This window comes from Callorhinus ursinus, unplaced genomic scaffold (assembly GCF_003265705.2).
Source record: "Callorhinus ursinus isolate GAN/ISIS: 27379988/994484 unplaced genomic scaffold, GSC_fseal_2.0 scaffold17, whole genome shotgun sequence".
Lineage (NCBI taxonomy): Eukaryota > Metazoa > Chordata > Mammalia > Carnivora > Otariidae > Callorhinus > Callorhinus ursinus.
This window is the reverse complement of record NW_027397079.1, coordinates 22956590-22976548: the sequence shown is the minus strand read 5'-3', so window position 1 is coordinate 22976548 and position 19959 is coordinate 22956590. Positions and strand designations below refer to the sequence as shown.

Genomic DNA, 19959 nt, shown 5'->3' with positions numbered 1-19959 from the left:
AATAGGGTACAGAGAAGCTCTGTTCCTAACACATGTCTTAGACCAGTCACAGGTGTAAAATATTTGGTGATATAAAATGATTTTATTTTTAAACACAGAATGATGTAAAATTTAAGCTACATTAGTTGTTTTGTTGTTATTGTTCTTGCATTTTGGATTAATTTTATAATAACAACTTGGGAGTATTAAACTACTTGACGGTTGCTTATTTTTGAGGATATAAAGAAAAAAAACATACATTTTTATTATACTTTTCATATATACCTGATATGACAGAACTAAAGCTTTCACATTATAGATTTACATATTCAGTATATCTCACATTAAAAGCTATTCAGTTGGATTTTAAAATGCTGAACATAACTTCTTTTGAACATTTTATTTAGTTACAAAAGAAAATTCTATGAGAATAATTATACTGTGCCTTTCAAGTTTTCTTTTGTTACTCAATGAAATGAAAACTGTAATAAGGCTAGAAAATGTGTTGTCAACAAAATATTACTAAAATTACTTAGAAGGTGAGTCATAGGGCCTTTTAAATTTTTGCCGTACACTTGGAAAAAACAGTCTCATTATGTTATAGTTTTACTCTCTCAACATTTTGAAAGTACAAATGAGATCTTTATCTCATTGGTCATATTACCAGTTCTGTTCAGAAAGTAAAAGACACCTCTCCAAACATAGTTTATCCCGTTTCTCTCACTAGTGTCTGAGGCTTAGGGTTGTTACTTCTTAACCCTAACTTTTCCAGCCCTGCACTCTATGTTCTCATTGGTTGACCTTCTAGGAAGGGACAATTATAATGAACTGTTACACAGAATATTCTGTTTAGGATTTCCTTAGTAATGGATTGAAAAAATTTTTTTTATTCTGTTTTGTTGTTACTAGCCCTGCCCCCTTGCAATACAGGAATTACCAGTCAGTAAGACTGGTAAATTCAGGTAAAGCTCATGAGAGAGATTTCTCCACTTTACTATCAGGGCTCATAACTTTTTGTGGAGAAGGGTTTGAATTGGACCAACCACACCCTTTCTAGCCTGGGGTCACAGTTATTCTAAAACTGTCAGTTTCTCTTAGGTCCCCAGTTAGGAGCTGCTAGCCCACCATTTGGTTCTGCCACTTCCAATATGCTCAGTTTCCACTTCTTGGTGACTTTTACCCTGTGTTTTGTAGTGTTCTAGAAAATATCTCATAATACTGGACAGGATGACTGAAATTTGAATTTTCAGACTTGTGATAATATCTGTTGCTCACACATCATGTAGTTTTTCTGTTGCTTGGGGCCGATTTGCAGCCAGCACTCTTTTTATAGGCTCGTGTCCATAGAGCTAAATGACTACATTTGAAATAACAATTCTTTATTATTTATAAAAACAAAAACTCCTCCTACTAATAAGGTGTTTTCTCTGGATATGTAGCAGTTCTTTTATTATAAAAAAAAAAAAAGACAACCAAAAAACCCAACTTCTTACAATAAGATGTTTTCTCTGAATATGTAGCAATTCTTTTATTACTTAAAACCAAACTTACTAGTAAGACTTTTTTTCTCAGTAAGTAGCCTCTCTGACAACTTTCAAAGGATTACACATTCCCTTCTTCCTATACAGCCTCTTACAAAATGTAGATGTGTAGAAATGGCTTTCAGCTCATGAGCGGTGCAAATTTCTGGTACTGCCACAGACCTGTTGCATTATAATCTCCACATATGATGTCTGAGAATCTGTTTTATTGAACAAATATCCCAGGTGAATCTCATGCACCCACATTTTGAGAATCACTGACCTAGGTTAACTGGTCAACCTTTTTGGTCTTCAACTGTAATAAGAAAAACTGAAGAAATCCTTTTTGGAATATGGCTGGGGCAGGTAAGGGTTTCATACTCCACAACTGGTCATGCATTAAGTTCACCTGGAATAGGGCTTAAAGACGCCCTAAAATTTCAGTTAAAGGGAGAGTGGTAGCTTATTGCTAACAGCCGACTGATGAAATACTTTGAGAGGCAGACAGATTTATTAGTTTTCATGAAGAACTGTTTTAGGTCTATTGTAATTATTTAGTAAGCCAAATATTTAATGAAGTACTTAGGAATTTCAAGCCTGAGGTATGTGCACCCTCTGGAGAAATCAAACACAGTGGCATTCTTTGCACCTAGATGTAAGATAATACTTATTTATAGCTCTTCTTTAAGTCAAATCCAGAAGGACTCAGCCTAGCTATTTTATGATCGATATCACATCTGCCATTTAGTGTAGCAGCCTAGCAAAAACTGGTGCTACCTTAGAAAAGTTGCTGTAGGATGATGAATAAAAAGCCCCTAAGGAAAAGGCTAGAAATGTGTAACTATCAAAAAATAGAGAAATCTTTTATTAGAATGTCAGAGTGATAAGTACCTTGGGATTTTAACTTGTTTGTGCAGTAACAGTGGTGACTCAGCGTACTTCCTTTTGCCATTAGCTAAACAGAAGCTTGTCTGCCTTCCTACCCTCTTCTTTCTCTCACACTTTGTTTTTACTAGAGACCCAATTAATTCGTTCCATGTTAAGCAGGCATCATGCAGGGGAAGATCATAGGACGCCTTTAAGTATTTCTATTAATTTTAACACTAAGTAAGATAGTGTATCTTAACATTTTAAAAGACTCCTTTCCTGGACATTAGAATTCCGAGGAAGAAACTGAAAAGGAAATACTAAAGATTATTCCATCTTAGTGTTCGGTGTACTTTCGTGCACAGAGGGGTCTCAGGACGAGGATGTCATTGCTACGGTCCTACTACCGTATGTATTTTGAAGTACCATCTTATTTCCTTAGAATTACATACTAAACAATGTGGCTCAGCTGGTAAGCGTCTGCCTTCGGCTCGGGTCATGGTCCCGGGGTCCTGGGATCGAGCCCCACGTCGGGCTCCCCGCTCCGCGGGGGAGTCTGCTTCTCCCTCTGACCCTCCCCCCTCTCATGCTGTTTCTCTCTCTTAAATAAATAAAATCTTTAAAAAACAAAATAAAACTAAATTAAAAAATGATCGATTCTGTCATATACAAAAAATGGATCCCTCATTCTACATAGGCTTCGATCAGGAAAGCAACGGTTCTTCTGGTGGCAACTCTTAAATAGCCAAGATTAATTTCAAAGACAAAAATTTAAAAGTAGTGAGGCAATTCTTTTGACTTCTTGGAAGTGCTGTCATTTATTTCATGTTGATAATAAACTGTGTTTCCTTTCCTTACCAATGCAGTATTTCTTTTGCAAAGAGTAAGAATCATACACTAGACAATTGAGAGTCTATCACTTAAAAGATTGTCTTAAATTTTATGTGTCTGCTGTCCTTGTACTAGGAGTAAGGGACTGAAAAAGTCTAAAGGATTCACATAAGTCGTTTTTTGCAATATGTACAAAAAGGGGGAAAGGAAGTGGACAGAAAGGAAATTTACATGTCATTTGGGTCAAAATACATGAAAAAATTAGAAAAAACTCACATAGTTGCTAAAAGATAATCCCCAGCAGTGTTTCTTCTAGCAGTTGACAAGTTCTTGGTTCATTATGCAATCATGTATTTTAAAATGAAAGATGGGACCAAAAGCACTTTTGTGGATTTGACCTTGAACTGAGACAGATTGCCATTTGGGTTAACACCCAACAATATCCAATCTTCACTTGATGCATTTGCCATTTTCTTGGTGTTATTAACAATTCTTTTAAAATAAATTACATTTTTTAAAATGATCAAAATTCAAAACTGTGGGATTGGTTTAAGTACACTTTTGTTTTTTTCCTCAACAAGACACTTATGCCAAAGCAGATAGATACGAGTATATATCTTAATCAGTGAATAAAGGAGAAACAACTAATTTGAATCCTATGCATTAGTGTCTTCAAAAGAGTTATTTCTTGGCTTATATAGGTTAGTGAATAACTTTTTGTATTCTGCTTATGTTAATATTTGGTTTTGCTCCAAAGCCCATTTAACTGCAATAGTCTTTGTTCAGGTTCATCAAACAAGTTGGTTGTTTAGATCTTGCTTTTGGTCCAAGACAGGTAATTTTAATATCAGCTTGGAAGTTTAAAAAATAATTATTCACTGACAGGGAGAATTTAACCCAGACATATTCTGCTGTTAATTGACTATCAATAGACATAAAATCAATGACCATTATGTTCATCTGTGAGTTACATACCCAAGTAAAATGTTGAAATTCACTTGAATTTTAGGCAACTGATGGTAATAATAATGATAACTTATCAATGGCATACTGGTTTTTAGGCCTGATACTAAGTATTTCACATGTATTAGCTAATTCACTTCTCACATTTTGTTTTTTTCAACTGGAAACACATTTTATTTTGAACAATTTGAGGCTTAGAATAATTTTGCTCAAGGTCACACTTGTGGCATATCCAGGATAGGAATTCCAACTCCGGCAGTTGGATTGAAATGTATTTTATAAACTACCATACTATCCTGTTTTCTTGATATAATCAATTTCAGTGTCTTTGTTTTTCAGATTAGGAAACTGAGACCCAAATGATGGAATTGACTGAGATTAACAACTAGTTTCGTAAATTAAATGGAGTTTATCAGCACTAGAAACCCAGACTCCTGACTCTATGTTCAGTGTACTTTTCATTACAATAACTTCCTTCTCAGAGAACAAACTGTTGGTCCACACGAGCCAGTTATTTTCAGAATATTTAAGTGTATAAAAGGACCCCTTACTGATTACTCAGTACCAACACAATTTTAAAGCAATATTGAAAAAGCAGAGAATGACAGATACCATTTTCCCAAGAATTTAGGATTAAATTAAATGGAATGAGGTTCCTTTTTTCTACTGACCTATACTATATTTAGCTTAATTTCTATTTCCTTTTCTGATACTCTTCTAAAAGAGGCATTAGAACCATTGTATTAAACAAAACATAACTTTTTTATTTTCAAATATGTTACTTGAAATTAAAATTATTTATATATGTTATTTACTTATATTATGCTATGCAAAATTCAAATCCTCTAATTTTTCTTCTTAATAAAATTGGCCTTTAGGTGGTATCATGATAAGGAACTTTCTGATAAAGAAATGTTTATGAGTCAGTCTTTCATTTGATTTTGATTTATATGCTCTATAAGTAAGTGCTCAATGGACTGGTCAAGAGAAGAATATATTTGTGGTTTGTTAAAACATTTTATCTCCATGGAAAAAAAATAGGTATGTATCAAGAAGTATCTGAGACCATGCAGATTTCCTTCTTGCCCGTTCATCATTCTGTAAATGTGCTGTGTGTATATACTTAGGATGAAATTACCATTAGTTACTAATACTTATCAGAATTGGTAAAAATAAGAAAGGGAAAAGATGTTAATCATGCTAAAGCTACAAAGGAATTTATTAGTTGTTATTTCTTTCAAAGGATTTTGAAAGCTGTTCATTAAATACAGTATTTTAAGACCAACTTAAAAGTCAAGCATAAGTTCATTTTAATTGAATTAAATCATTGCTTTGGGTGGCCCCATAAATTAAAGATAACTATTTCTAAGGTCAATGCTCAAGCCTTTGGAATGTTTGTGCTTATATATTTCTTTATTATTTGTGTTTGTATTCTTGTGTTTGCTCTTATGGCTTTTAGTGTGTGCCAATAATCTGTTTACTTTGGTAGACAAATAGTGTTCTCACAGTTTGAATGTGTAAGTCATGAAAACATAGTTTGGGGGGTGTTGGTTGTTTTTTGTTTTGCTATGCTGGGTCCCCATTGCCTAAATTAATACCTGGTAATAAAAATTGCTCAGTAAAAATTTATCAAATGAATTCTACTTTATTAAAACCTGAAATCTTTCAGGGTATCTGGTCTTAAAGTCATGTCAATGACTAAGGAGATGGATAAAAGTCAAATTTTAGTACAGGTTCCTATCATCTTTTTAAAATATCAGTTCAACAAACTAAATTTACCTGTGTAAATAAAATAATTTGTGAATGGTATTTAAGCATGTTTGTCTAATGTTTAAAAGATACAAATAGTTTAGAATAGAGATTAAGATGATTTGTCCCTGATTATTTTTGACTATGTACTACAAAGAAAGCCAGATGCTGTGCTAATTACTTACCATGACATTATCTTACTTAATTTTTAGGGCAGTATTTTGAGGAATATCTTCCTAGTTTTTTAATAGGACTATTAAAGATATGAGGTTAAGTAATTTGTTCAGGATAACACAGCTAGCAAGTAGCAGATTCAGGACTTTCTCCAAGCCTTTACTCTGTACTGCCTCATGTATATAAGAAGTAAGCCCACAAGTAATCTAGATCGGATATAGTGAAGTAAGTCTCTAAGGACCAACTTTAGATTTTTTTTAGTCTAACTATTTTTTAATTAGAGATATGTAGATTCTTTGGAATTGTGATTAGAAGCAGATAACAGATTATATCATATAATATTTTTCTCACACATTTAAGAATTGAAGGATTCTGAGTAGGGTGATGATAGTTTCTCATTAGTTTTAGCAGGATTAATTTGGCTGGCAAATAGACTTTAGGGCAGAGGCAGGGAGAAGAAAGGAGGATATTGCAATAATCTAGGCAAGAGATGGTGACTGCTTAGACCAGACAGTAAGTCTTAACCTTCATCCTTGAGCGCTTGGGTTTTTTGTTTTGTTTTGTTAAGATTTATTTATTTTAGAGGGAGAGAGTGTGAGCCAGGGGAAGGGCAGAGGGAGAGAGAGAGAGAGAGAGAGAGAGAGAGAGAAAGAAACAGACTCCCCGCTGAGCATTGAGCTGGCTCAGTCACACAACCCTGAGATCATGACCTGAGCTGAAATCAAGAGTTGGACACTTAACTGAGTCACCCAGGCGCCCCCCGTGGGCACTTTTGCCAGTGCTTCCTTGGAAGTGGTTACGACTGGTTGAATTTGGAATGGATTTTTAAAGTAGAGTCAGTGGCATTTTCTGAATGATTAGAGATAGATGAAGAGAGGAGGGAGGATGAAGAATAGACTAAGATGATTCCAAGGTTTTGGTTTAAACAACTGGAAAAATTATGTTGCCAGTTCTGGGATAGATTCAAAACTTTGGTTTGGACCACTTTAAGTTTTAGACTTTCAAGTGGCGTATGTTAGTGAGAACTATTAGACTACCAAGTCTTTTTTAGTCAGTTTGCTTGAAGCTGGGCTTAAAGAACTTACCTAAACATATCTTTGGATAAAGCAGCAGCCGTATGAATTACTGATGTTAGAGATAGAAACAAAGACCGTTTAGGTCAGAGTAGAAAAAACAGCCTTTAATCAAAATACCAAGACACAATTTATGAAAAAACATAGAAGACTTTATATACTTCAAAAAGATCACAGAAATCCTCTAGTTCAGCTCCCGATTTTATAGATGAACGGATATTGAGTTTCTGAGAAATTTGGTGACATGTCCAATATTAAGGCCAAGAAGGAATAATTTTCTGATTCCTAGTTACCCTTCATAAGAGCATACTTCAGGTATGTTTTCATCCGTATTTATTGTCAAAAGTAAAAACAACCTCTCTAATGATAATTATGCTTCAAATGTGACAATTTGAGGACATTGATTTATACCATAGATGTTATTTTTTTCTCCAAACTTTTTTTTTTTGATAATCAGATAACCTAGAAAAGGATTTGTATTTAAAGCAACTGCATAGCAATTAATTTTCATAAGAAGTTAACAGCAGAAATAATGGGAGTCAGTTTTTTAAGCAGTAAAATATCCTAGATTGAGATTTGTGTCATATTTTCTGTAATTGATTGGCATCAATTATTAATAGTTCTTACTAGGTATGGAAAACTGTACATTTCTTAGTGTGGTAAAACAATTTTTTTAAAAAAAAAGCCAATTTAAATGCTCTAATGGAATGAATAAATTTATAAAGGTATCTTATTTTAAAACTCTGATAATGTGGAAAAGAGCAATTTAATATTTGATAGGTCATTTTTTTCCTTAAAGATAAACATAGTTGCTCTAATTTGTGTCTTACATCTTATAGTAACTGTGGAATAATCATTACATTGTATGCTTGTGTTTGTGGTAAACCTTTTAACAAGTTATATTAAATTTACTTTTGATATTAAGTTGCTTTCTACAAATTACAGTAATATCAACCAACATATTCATCTGTTATTTCTAGTTAATTATTTTATTCAAAAGAATTATAAATAGGAGTTCAGATTTTTCTATTATTTCCCCTCATGGTATAAAATTAAAAATGCCAAAAACAAAGAAAAAAAAAGGAAAAGGAAAAATAAAACTTACAAAAAGATCATCTGTTTTTCTGTAGATTGTAATTTTTGCTTCTCTGTCTTGTTTTATAGAGCTACATTCACGGAAGCAGCCAAGCTCAGTTCGTGGCAGAGTCACACATTATTCTGGTACTAAGTATCCTTAAAAATACTGACGGATTGAAAAGGACAAAAGCTGCATGCTATCAAATTGACTTTTTTTCATGACAATAATTATCAAGATTTTAAAAGGTATTAAATTTTAAATGTTACTATGTCACTTTCTAGTTCCTATGCTAATTATTTCTTATTTAATTTTGTTTTTATTCTGAGTCATTAACAGCCTATAATTTTCTCTTTTTTTTTTTTACTGACTGTTGAATTGCAAAGTATAGCTTTTGCTCTGCATTGGTTATCTTTGGCTAACGTCTTTTCGTGGAGTTTTGTGTGGTTTTACCCTATAGGATGCTAACAGGGAGAAAAAAATGTCCTAAAATATAAAAAGCAGAATTTTAAAATACTAGCTTACTACTGGTTCCCTGAAACAGTATGGTAGGTCAGAAGAGGGAGATTTAAGATGGTTAGACATGTCTTTTTGGAACATACCAGACTAAATGTTTTGAATCAGATAATGGAGTACAATTCATGTTTGCTGGTAGAAGGGCAAAGAAGACAGGATAGAATAGGAGAGAGGTAAGGTTAAAGTGTCTGATTAAAGCCAATCTCTGAATACCCTTAGAATGAAATAAAGTTACTCTTTGGGTAAACAACTGTATCTTGGGGGGACACTAATGTTTGTGTGTCTTGGGAAATATTTGAAGGTTAAATTTATAATGTTGAACATATTGAGTCATCATCAGGATTTAAAGTGTGCCTATAGAATTGTTTATAAAATTTGATTACTTTCCTGCTTACTAAGATTCTTATTCAACTGAAGTAATCTAGCCCAAAGTTTCAGTATTGTATATTATCAGAGCTCTTTAAATCTTTAAGGAATCTTAGAACTCATCTAGGTCCAAACCTCATTTTATAGATGGGAAAACTAAAACCCACAAAATTTAATTGACTTGCTTTAAGTTGAAGGAAGAAATAGGATTAGAATTCACTTTTCTTTTTCATGGTCTGTTGGTTAAGTTTTGTATATGTTATTACGGTCTGTGGTACAGGATTTCATGAATAAATGTCAGTCATGCCATTTTGAAGTTTTTACTTTTAATCTGGAAGGAAACGACTATCTTTAATATCATTAAGGTTTTTGTATTTCTCTACCTTATAACAGTGCATTTTTTTAATTCACCACCAAGTATGTATTTTCTACCTTCAGCTTTTTAAGTAATCTATTTTATTTGCATAATATGTTCTGGACAGTGTGTCAGGTGTCTGTGTGTACTGAGTCTTCTGTTAATTGTAGTGGAGGAAAGGGGTAGGAGTGCTTAAAGCACTTTGAATTCTCAAGAAGCTCACAGACTTCCTCATTTATAAAATCAGGATTAGCCAGGTAACCACATGGCACTTCTGTGTGAAGTAAATGAGATAGCACACAAAAACCATCGAGTACTCACTACAGGCTGTTTTGGGTTTTTTTCCCCTTTTATTTTCTCATCAGTTCTACATTTGTATTTCTTCCACCCTTTACACATACTTGTGTGCATATGTGGAATTGTGCATATCTTCAGCCCATTTCTTGCTTGCAATTACCTGTGTGCTTTATTAAGAAGCTACTAGTATGTGTATGTTTTTGCTGTAGTGTGTCTCATAGATTAAAATCAGAAATATCAGTATTTGAATTAACATTCTCAAGTTTTGTGATCTTGATCCGTACGTGCCAGCTTTCTCTTTTCTAACTTTAGTTATTTATTTTTTTTAAGATTTTATTTATTTATTTGAGAGAGAGAGAGAGAGAGAATGAGAGAGAGAGAAGAGAGCACATGAGAAGGGGGAGGGTCAGAGGGAGAAGCAGACTCCCCGCCAAGCAGGGAGCCCGATGCGGGACTCGATCCCGGGACTCCAGGATCATGACCTGAGCCGAAGGCAGTCGCTTAACCAACTGAGCCACCCAGGCGCCCTCTTTTCTAACTTTAATACGGTAAGAGATTCATACTTTATGCACATCAGAGGTGCTTTGAGTGAGAAGATGAAATATTTCCAAATCTCTGTATTGGATCTTCTCCTTCTCCTTATTGGAAAATAAAGGAAGACCATCTTTACCCTTTACTTATCTCTCCATTATATAAATGTACTTATGAAGCAAAATACATTTGTGTTGAAGCATATTGTTAGGAAACAAACTATTTATTGCAGGTAACTTTTTAGCTCTTATTTATATATTGTAGGCTTTTGTTTTCTATCCTATTTCAATCTATGATATGGCATTTTAGCAGGGTACTTTTTTCCAAGCAGCTAGTCTATGAAATACATCCGGAGTACCTAGCAGAAAGCTATGTTGAGACCATCATTGTATGGCAGGAATTCTCCAGGGTTTCATTTCATGGCTCATGGACATCAGGCTGAGATTTAGGATGCAAAGAAATTTCACAGGCAATATGAAGTCTTCCATGTAGATTTTTAACAGTAATAAATAACAGATTTAATAGTACTTATTCTCTTGATGCTACCAATAGTTACTTGTTGCTTTATTCTCCTGGTTTGTTTGTTGTACAGATAACTGAAAAAGAGAAAATGTCTTTTAAAATGGTGGACTCCTTAAAATTGGTGAAAGTTAAAAAGTAGCCAAAGTAATAATTTCTGATTTTACTTTCACTTGGCAGACTCTACTGATATTTTTTAAACTTACCATGTATTTTTTTTTTTTTGTAATTTGCATGTGTATTTTTTCCTTTATACCAGAAAAAAAAAAAAAGTAAATTCCAGATGGTCACTTTTTGTTTATCTGGAGAGAATATGCCTGCTTTTTGCTTTTCTCCTTCTGATTTAGTAAGCCAAATCATTAGATGCAATTGCTGTATGCAAAATTTTGTTGAAAAAAACCTAAGAACAGATGGAGTCATTTGATGTCATAGGTTATAGATTCATATTTACTAAAAATAAGATTTTTGTCCCTATTAGTGGTGTTTTATTTTCTCAGTACCTTGTTTAGGGAAAAAAAAAAAAAAAGAAAGAAAGAAACAGTCCTAAGTAGTTCATTAGAGAAAACTATATAAAGAAGGAGTAAGAAATACCACATTTTAGTCTATGGCCATACCACCCTGAACGCGCCCGATCTCGTCTGATCTCAGAAGCTAAGCAGGGTCAGACCTGGTTAGTACTTGGATGGGAGAAATATCACATTTTAATATGGAATATGTGAACTAAGAATAACTTATATCATCCTTTTATTTTTCCCCAGTAAAAATTTGTTGTTACTTATTTTTCATTCAGTTATGTTTCAATACCTGATGCAAATGTAAGATATTTGCTGTTTACAAGATGGTGGACTGATAGAAAAATAATTATAATTTAGTGTGACAAATGTTATAATGAGTGCTTGGAAGCACAAAAGAAGGAGCAACTCACTGCCTAGAGAACTTGCACTGACTTTTCAGCTGGTTTTGATAACAGTGGAAAAAGGAGTTTCCCAGACAGCGAATGAATGAGAATATTCTAGTAGAAGGTCCGGCAGGTACAAAAACAAAAAATGAGAGAGAATATTCACAAATGCTTAAGAGAAGATTGATGAAAGTTTACTTTGGATGGATAATGAAAATCTTCCCATCTTGCTAAGAAATTTGAACCTTACCTGAATTCACCAAGATGTGGTCTATATGTGCTAGTTGATAGAGGATACATGAGTTCTAGGACTGGCTTTTATTTTTTTTAAAACTTTGATCTGCCCCTTAGTTCTCCACATCCTTCAAATTCTAGGGTCTCAAGATGATGACATGAGATAAACATCTTTTGGAAGTAGAAGTGCTAATATAAAAGACGAAGGATACACTAGCAATAATTTTAAAATATATATATATACTTATATATATACACTTATAAAAATCACATTTGCTTTTTCTCTGAGAAATACATTTGTTCTCCATTTATTATAAATGAATATTATTTTACCTTGCATCTGTTTTCAATCTGTGATAGAGAGCAAATGTTTTAGTATGTTATATCCGAGGAAAAACAAACTACATATAAATTAATGATGGATGCAAACTGAAGATAATTTTAAATTTAGATCTCTAAGTCTTCTATAATATGCCAACATTTTTTTGACTTCTGTTCTCATTTATCTTTAAATTGACATTCCTCATTCTCTTCCTAGAAGTAACAGTAAACTTAACATCATGTACAACTGAGAATAGATCATAATATAGTGCACATGTATTTGTTACTAGTTCAGTAGGATGCTCAGTGCCTCTGGGTACTATATATAATTTATACAAATAGCAGCTTCTGTTTTATGTGAGATTATGTCAATATTTTGACTTTTTAATCAGTAAAAGGTGATTGACAGATTCAGCAGAGAAACTCAGGTGTGCACAGTAGTAAGTATATATTGCTGTGACATTATTCAATACAAATGAGAAAGTAATACATGAAGTAGACTGGGGTGTGTGTGTGTGTGTGTGTATGCATAGGCATTAGCAAACTCCGAACAATAGAAAAAGTCTCATAGTTCATCCACTATATAGTTCCATCTCCTATTCTAATGTTGGGACTCTTCAATAAGACACAGCCGAAATGGCCACACCCACAGTTTAATGGCAGAAAATCAGCTGTTATTCCAGAGTTAAACATCAAAACTCCAAACTCTCAGATTTGTGCTGAGTCAGTCAACCCTCTACTCAGTGAAGGAAGCCCTACATATCAAGTCTGACAGATCATCATCTAGCTTTTACCTGTTTCTAAAAATTAACACTTTACCTAAAAATTATATTACAGATGTGGGTTTTTTTTCCCCCCAAATGATAAGTCTTATGTATGCCCTTTTTTAACCAAAACTTTTTTTCAGTGATATATTGGAACTTAAGTTAAATAAGTAATAATTCTCAGTACTCAAAGGCTTTAATTTAAAAAGTCATCTTTAAATAAAAGAGAGGGGAAATTGGCTAATTTAAAGCCATTTTACTTTAATTCATACAGCTTAATTACAACTATCAAGTTTAAAGTAGGTTCACACTTATTTTTTGGTAAAGCCTAGAAAACTCAAGTTTGCAGGAAATACTCTGAAGATAAGATCACACTTGTTTCTTGACCCTACTGCTTTAGAATAGAGTATTTTACCTTAGGGTTATACACAACCATATAACTTTTAGTCATTCCTTTGTTTTTAAATGCTACTTTGGGATTGTATGCACTGTATTTACTAAGTTCTTGCATTTATTTTCAAGTAAATAAAACTAACTTCCTCTCAGATATAACAGTTTATATGCCTTTGACACTGCCTTGGATCCTCTAACAACAGTTGACAAACTAGGACCAATAAGTGCCAAATCCAGTCTGTCTACTATTTTGGTAAATAAAGTTCTATTGGAACATGGACACACCTATTCATTTCTGTACTGGCTAGGATTACTGTGCACCACAACAGCAGAGCTGAGTAGTAGCCATACATCATACGGCACAGACAGAAGTATTTACAGTTGAACCTTGAACATGTGTGTTAGGGGTGCCGACCCCTCCCCCACACACTTTTAGAAATCCACATAATACTTTTTACTCCTCAAAAATTTATTAATAGCCTACTGTTAACTGGAAGTCTTACTGATAACAATCAATCCATATTCTGTAATATTATATGTATTATATACTGTATGCTTACAAATAAAGCTAAAGAAAATATTAAGAAAATCATAGAGAAACTACATTTATAATACTGTACTACAACAACAAAAACATTTGCATACAGGTGGACCCCAACAGTTCAAACCTGTGATTTTCAAGGTCAACTGTACTTTCTAGGCCTTTACAGAAAAACTTGGCAAATTACTGCTCTGTAGGGTGTGGTAACTCAAGAGCAAAAATCCACAACCTTATTACCTCAAGATAATTGCTGTTAACTTTATTATCTATCGTTGCACTGCCAGCTATTTTGTTCCTTTGCCTCTCTCTCATGATTTTCATCTAACCTTATGATATCATCCTACCCCATTTCTTTTATGGTTTTTTTTGATTGGCAACTGTCACTTACTAGTTTTGTGGCTTTTCATAAATTATTCAGACCTCTCTGCTTCATTTTCCTTATTTGGAAACTGAAGAAGAGGAAATCTGTGTCAAAGAGTTGTATGGCAATGAATGAGATGATGAACAAAAGTTTCCTTTTTGGGGGCTAACATTCTAGTGGCAGGAGAAAGACAGTAAGTAAATTAAAAAAAAAATTGAGTGTGACATTTCTTTCAAAAACAATGTTGCAGAGAAAAAACAGGAAAAAAGTAAAGAGGTTGGAGGAGGCTTTTCTGATAAGATGTCATTTGAGCAGAAACTAAAAGGGAAGTGAGTTATGTGGATATTTGGGAGAAGAGCATTAAGCAGGGGAATATCAAGTACAAAGATGCCAAGGCAGAGAGTCCAGTTTTGTTGGAAAAATAGCTAGTAGGACAAGAATAAGAGCAAACAAGAGCAGAGAAGTATAGGCTGTGGATCAGGGTGCAAATCATGTATGGTCTAGAGGCCATTTTGAAGTCTTGTTTATTCAGAGTGACATGGAAAGCTTTTAAATTGTTCTGAACAGAAGAATGACATTACCTGACTTAAAGATACTAAGAAAGAGAATGTTTTCAAGATTTAAGGGTAAGAATTTCATAAGCAAGAAACAACCACAAAATTCATAGGGAAAGATATATAATTTGCCACATTAAAATGACAACTCTTCATAACAAAGCAATTTAAAAAAAGAATGAGGTCAGCATCATCACAATATGAGTTGTTCCTTTTGCTTTTTGATTTACAAGTAATTGGACATCTGTAACCAAACAAAAGTACCTCTGCTCAGTACACCAGGACACCCCTCTGTATCCCCTATAGTCAGTGAGTAGGATGTCAGAGAGGGCTGGATCCAAAGGAGTTTGTGAGCCTTACCCCCTACCCACTTGCTGCCATCAGAAAAGGTAATGTGGAGAGTGAAAAACTGGTACACTAACTGGAGATGGATATTTGGGGGATCCCACCAGCCTGATGGAAGAAACTGGCAAAGGGTCAGAACAGAACAGAGACAAGTTTGGGGGCAGAGAAAAAAAGAGGAAAACATACCAAGTTGCCCTTCTGCCGCAGGGCAACACTGCCACCTGCTAGGCTGGGAGGGTGGTGAGCAATAGCAGCTACATCTCTGGCAGAAGAGGTGGAAAAGGAAAGTGGTGAGGGACAGATGGCCTGGCAGTGCAGGCTGCAGGGACCAACAACACCCGGCTCTCTGAGGGGGAACCTTATGACTGGGGGGAGGAAGAGTAAAGGGAAAAAGGCAGACAAGAACATCAAAGGGTCTTAAAAGTGTTTCCTGCAATAGGCTCCAGGATTTCAGCAGAAGGTCAGCCCATGGACCTCTAGAATTTTCCCACTGGAGGATTCTCTTACTGGCTCAAGGGTACTCCCAAAGCCCCAGGTGCTAAGCCCACACCTACTCCGACTCTGCCACCAGTTTTTTGTTTGTTTTTTTGGTTTTTTTTTAAACACAGTTATTTTTACAGGCCTGCTCCTGAGGGTAGCAGTGAAAGCCATCTCGCATAAGAAAGCCCAAAAACTTGTGCTGTAGCACCACCTTCTGGAAAACAAGATAAAATTTTCTAATTGCCAGCCTGTTGAACTGCATGTAACAAAGTAAACAAGAAAGTGGGTGCTACTTCAAATGGGACACCAGAGGCACATTTCGTTAGAGACTGAAAAACTTAGTAATATGGTATCACAAAAAGGATAATTCAGCAACCAAACTTCAAGGCATGGAATATTATAATCTAACTGATAATTCAAAATTTCTTTAAATAAGAATGAAGAAATTTAATTAGCTACAAGAAAACTCAGGTAATTCAGTGAACTTGGGAATAAAATTAATGAACAGAAGGAGTTCTTTACAGAGAGATTTAAATTAAAAAAAAAAACGAAACAAATTCTGGAGCTGCGAAAATAAATGAGATAAAGAATACATTAGAAAGCATAGAAAATAGGGCATATAAGATGGAAGAAAGAATAAGCAAGTTGGGGGATAGGAATTTATAAATGACTCAGTTGGAAGAAGAAGGAACTAATATTTTTAAAAAGTTAAGAAACCCTAAAGAGTTATTACTCTTATCAGACAAGCAAATATCAGAATAATTGGTATACCACAAGGAGAAGAGAAGGAGGAGACAGAGTTTATTTAAAGTAGTAATAGCTGAGAACTTCCTAAACCTGGGAAAGAAACTAGACATACAAGTCTGCTAAGGTAAGGGAACATCTTATTATCTCAGTGCAAAAAGAGCTCCAAGAAACTGTTGAAAATCAATTATAAAGAAATCATCTTAAAGGCAGCCAGGGAAAAAAGGAAAATAACCTAAAAAGGATTAAGCTATCCCCCATTAAGTTACCAATGGATTTCTCAGTAGAAACTCTATAGGCCAGGAGAGAGTAGAATAACATATTCAAAGTATTGAAAGATTAAAATTACCAGTCAAGAATACTTTATCTCCTAAAATTGTCCTTCAAATATGAATGAGAAATAAAGGCTGAAGAAGCTCAACACCACCAGATCTGTCTTATAAATAATGCTGAAAGGAGTTTTTCAAGTCGAAATAAAAAGATGTTAATTAGAGACACAGAAAAAAATGAAAGTCCACAAAACTCTGTTAAAGGTGATAGAAAACTGTAACTTTATAATAGAATAGTATGTTAACCACTTAATATAAAGATTAAAGGAAAGAATATTAAAAATCATAGCTACTGCAATTTTTTAATGAATTCACAGCATAAAAAGAGATATTTTGTGACATCAAAAATAAAAAGGTGAGGACTAAAGGGTAGAACTTTTATGGGTGAATCAAGTTTTTTTTTTTTTTTTTCCGCTGATAGCAACTTATCTAAGATGTTTTATCTAAGCCACATGATAACCACAAGTTAAAAATCTAGAGACAGGAAACAAAAAAATGGGGGAGGATTTAGGGGGGAGACAACAAATTACTATGGAAAAACCACAAATTTACAAAGAAACGGGGAAAAAGAAACATTGGAGATACAAACATCCAGAAGACAAAAGATAAGATGGCAGTAGTAAGTCCTTATGTATCACTAATCATGCTAAATGTAAGTGGATTGAAATCACCAATCAGAAGGCACAGACTAGCTGAACAGATTTTTTTTAAAAAGCAAGACCCAAACATATGCTGCCTGTAGGAGACATTTCAGCTCTAACCACACACGGGGGCTCAATATAAAGAAATAGAAGAGGATATTCTAAGCAAGTGTAAACAAAAGAAAGTGGGACTAGCCATACTTAGATTGGGCAAGATGGACTTCAAGCCAAAAATGTTAGCAAGAGACAAAGTAAATCATTATATAATGATAAAGGGGTCAATACATCAAGAAGACATAACAAATGTAAATATATATGCACCCAGCATATCAGAGCAGCAAAATATATTCAGCAAATACTAGCAGATCAGAATAGAGAAATAGAACACAATGCAGTAAGAGTAGGGAATTTCAGTAACCCAGTGTCAGTAATATATAGACCTATCCAGATAGATCATCAACAAGAAAACGTTAGAATTGGACCATACTTTAGAACAAATGGACATAGGACATTCCATCCAAAGCATAAAACACATTCTCTTGTCACGTGCACATGGAACATTCCCCAGGATAGATGATTTCATAAGACCCACAACACATATTAGCAAATTTAAGAAGATTGTAATTATACCACTATCCTTTCTGACCACAATGGTATGAAACTATAAATCAATTTAAGAGGAAATCTAGGAAATCTACAAATATGTGGAAACTAAACAACATATCTCTAAACAACCAGTAGGTCAAAAAGAAATCAAAAGGGAAATTTAAAAATATTTTCAAATAAATGAAAATGGAAATACAACATGCCAAACTAATGGGATACAGCAAAAACAGTTCTGGGAGGTAAGTTTATAGCAACAAATGCATATATTGAGAAATTATAATCTCAAGTAAACAACCTAACTTTATACCTCAAAAAACTAAAGAAAGAACAACAAATTAAGCCCAAAGTTAACAGAAGAAAGGAAGTACAAAGTAGAAATAAATGAAATAAAGACCAGAAAATCAATAGAATGGACCGATGAAACTAAGAGCGGATTCTTCGGAAAGATACAAAATTGACAAACCTTTAGCTAACCCCCAAAATAAAGACTCAAAATCAGAAATGAAAGCGGAGATATTAGAACTGATACTTCAGAAATATGTAGGATCATAACAGACTTCTATGAATAAGTATATGCCAAAAAATTACATAATGTAGAAGAAATGGATACATTCCTAGAAACATAATTTGCCAACACTGAATCAGGAAGAAATAGAAAATATGAACAGATCAAATACGAGTAAAAATAATTCTATCTGTAATCAAAAACCTCCCAACACAGAAAACCCAGAACCAAGTGGCTTCACTGGAGAGCTGTACCTAACACTTAAATAAGAATTAACACCAATCCTTCTCAATTCTGCCAAAAAATTGAGGAATAGGGGACATTTTCAAACTCATTCTATGAGGCCAGCATTACACTGATACTAAAACCAAATAAGGACACTACAACAAAAGAGAACTAGAGACTAATATCCCTGGTGACTACAAATACAAAAATTTGTCAACAAACTATCAGTAAACCAAATTAAAGAACACTTAAAAAGAATTATACACCATAACCGAGTGGGACTTATCCCTAGAATTCAAGGATGGTTCAACACGCAAATCAATAAATGTAATACATAACATCAATAAAATGAAAGATAAAAATCACGTGTTCATCTCAATAGATGCAGAAAAAGATTTGACAAAATACAACATCCTTTCATGATAAAAATCCTTAATAGATTGGATATGTCAGAACATCAGAACATACCTCAGCATAATGAAAGCCATATACAAGAAACCCATAGCTAACACTGTATTTTTTTAAAAAAATTTTATTTATTTGAGAGAGAGAGGAAGCAAAAATAGGGGGAGGGAGAGGCAGAGGGAGAAGCAGACTCCTGCTGAGCAGGGAGCCCTATATGGGGCTCGATCTCAGGACCTTGAGATCATGACCTAAGCTGAAGGCAGACACCTAACCGATTGAGCCACCCAGGCACCCCGCTAACATTGTATTCAATGGAAAATATTGAGAGCTTTTCCTCTAAGATCAGGAACAAGACAAGGATGCCCACTCTCACCACTCTCATTCAATACTATACTGGAAGTCCTAGCTAGAGCAATCAAGACAAAGAAATAGAAGGCATCTAAATTGAAAAAGAAGAAATAATATTGTTGCTACCTGCAGATGATATGAGCTTATATATATCTATATCAGTATCAGAGAGAGAATCCCAAACTCTGAACCAAAAATCTGTTGCAACTAATCAACAATTTCAGTAAAGTTGCAGGATACAGAATCAACTTGCAGAAATGAGTTGCATTTCTTTACACTACTGATGAAACATCTGAAAAGAAATAAAACCATCCCATTTACAAGAACATCAAAATCAAAAAAATCTTAATAAATTTAAACAAGGAAATGAAAAATCTGTACAACAAAACCACAAGACTTTGCTGAAAGAAATCAGAACACAAACAAATGGAAGTACATTCTACATTCATG

General features: G+C 34.0%; 1 protein-coding gene across 5 annotated transcripts in view; it reads left to right on the top strand.

Moving 5' to 3' along the window:
- The window catches only part of TUSC3 (tumor suppressor candidate 3), a 213295-nt gene that overhangs the window by 174453 nt on the left and 18883 nt on the right, over positions 1-19959 (top strand). For 4 of the 5 annotated variants that reach the window (XM_025886249.2, XM_025886250.2, XM_073902373.1 and 1 more), the window contains exon 7: positions 8321-8384. In XM_025886249.2, coding sequence (XP_025742034.1) covers positions 8321-8384 — 64 coding nt within the window. Of the gene's footprint in view, positions 1-8320; positions 8480-19959 lie in introns of all 5 variants that reach the window. The other variant, XM_025886252.2, reaches the window with a different exon arrangement.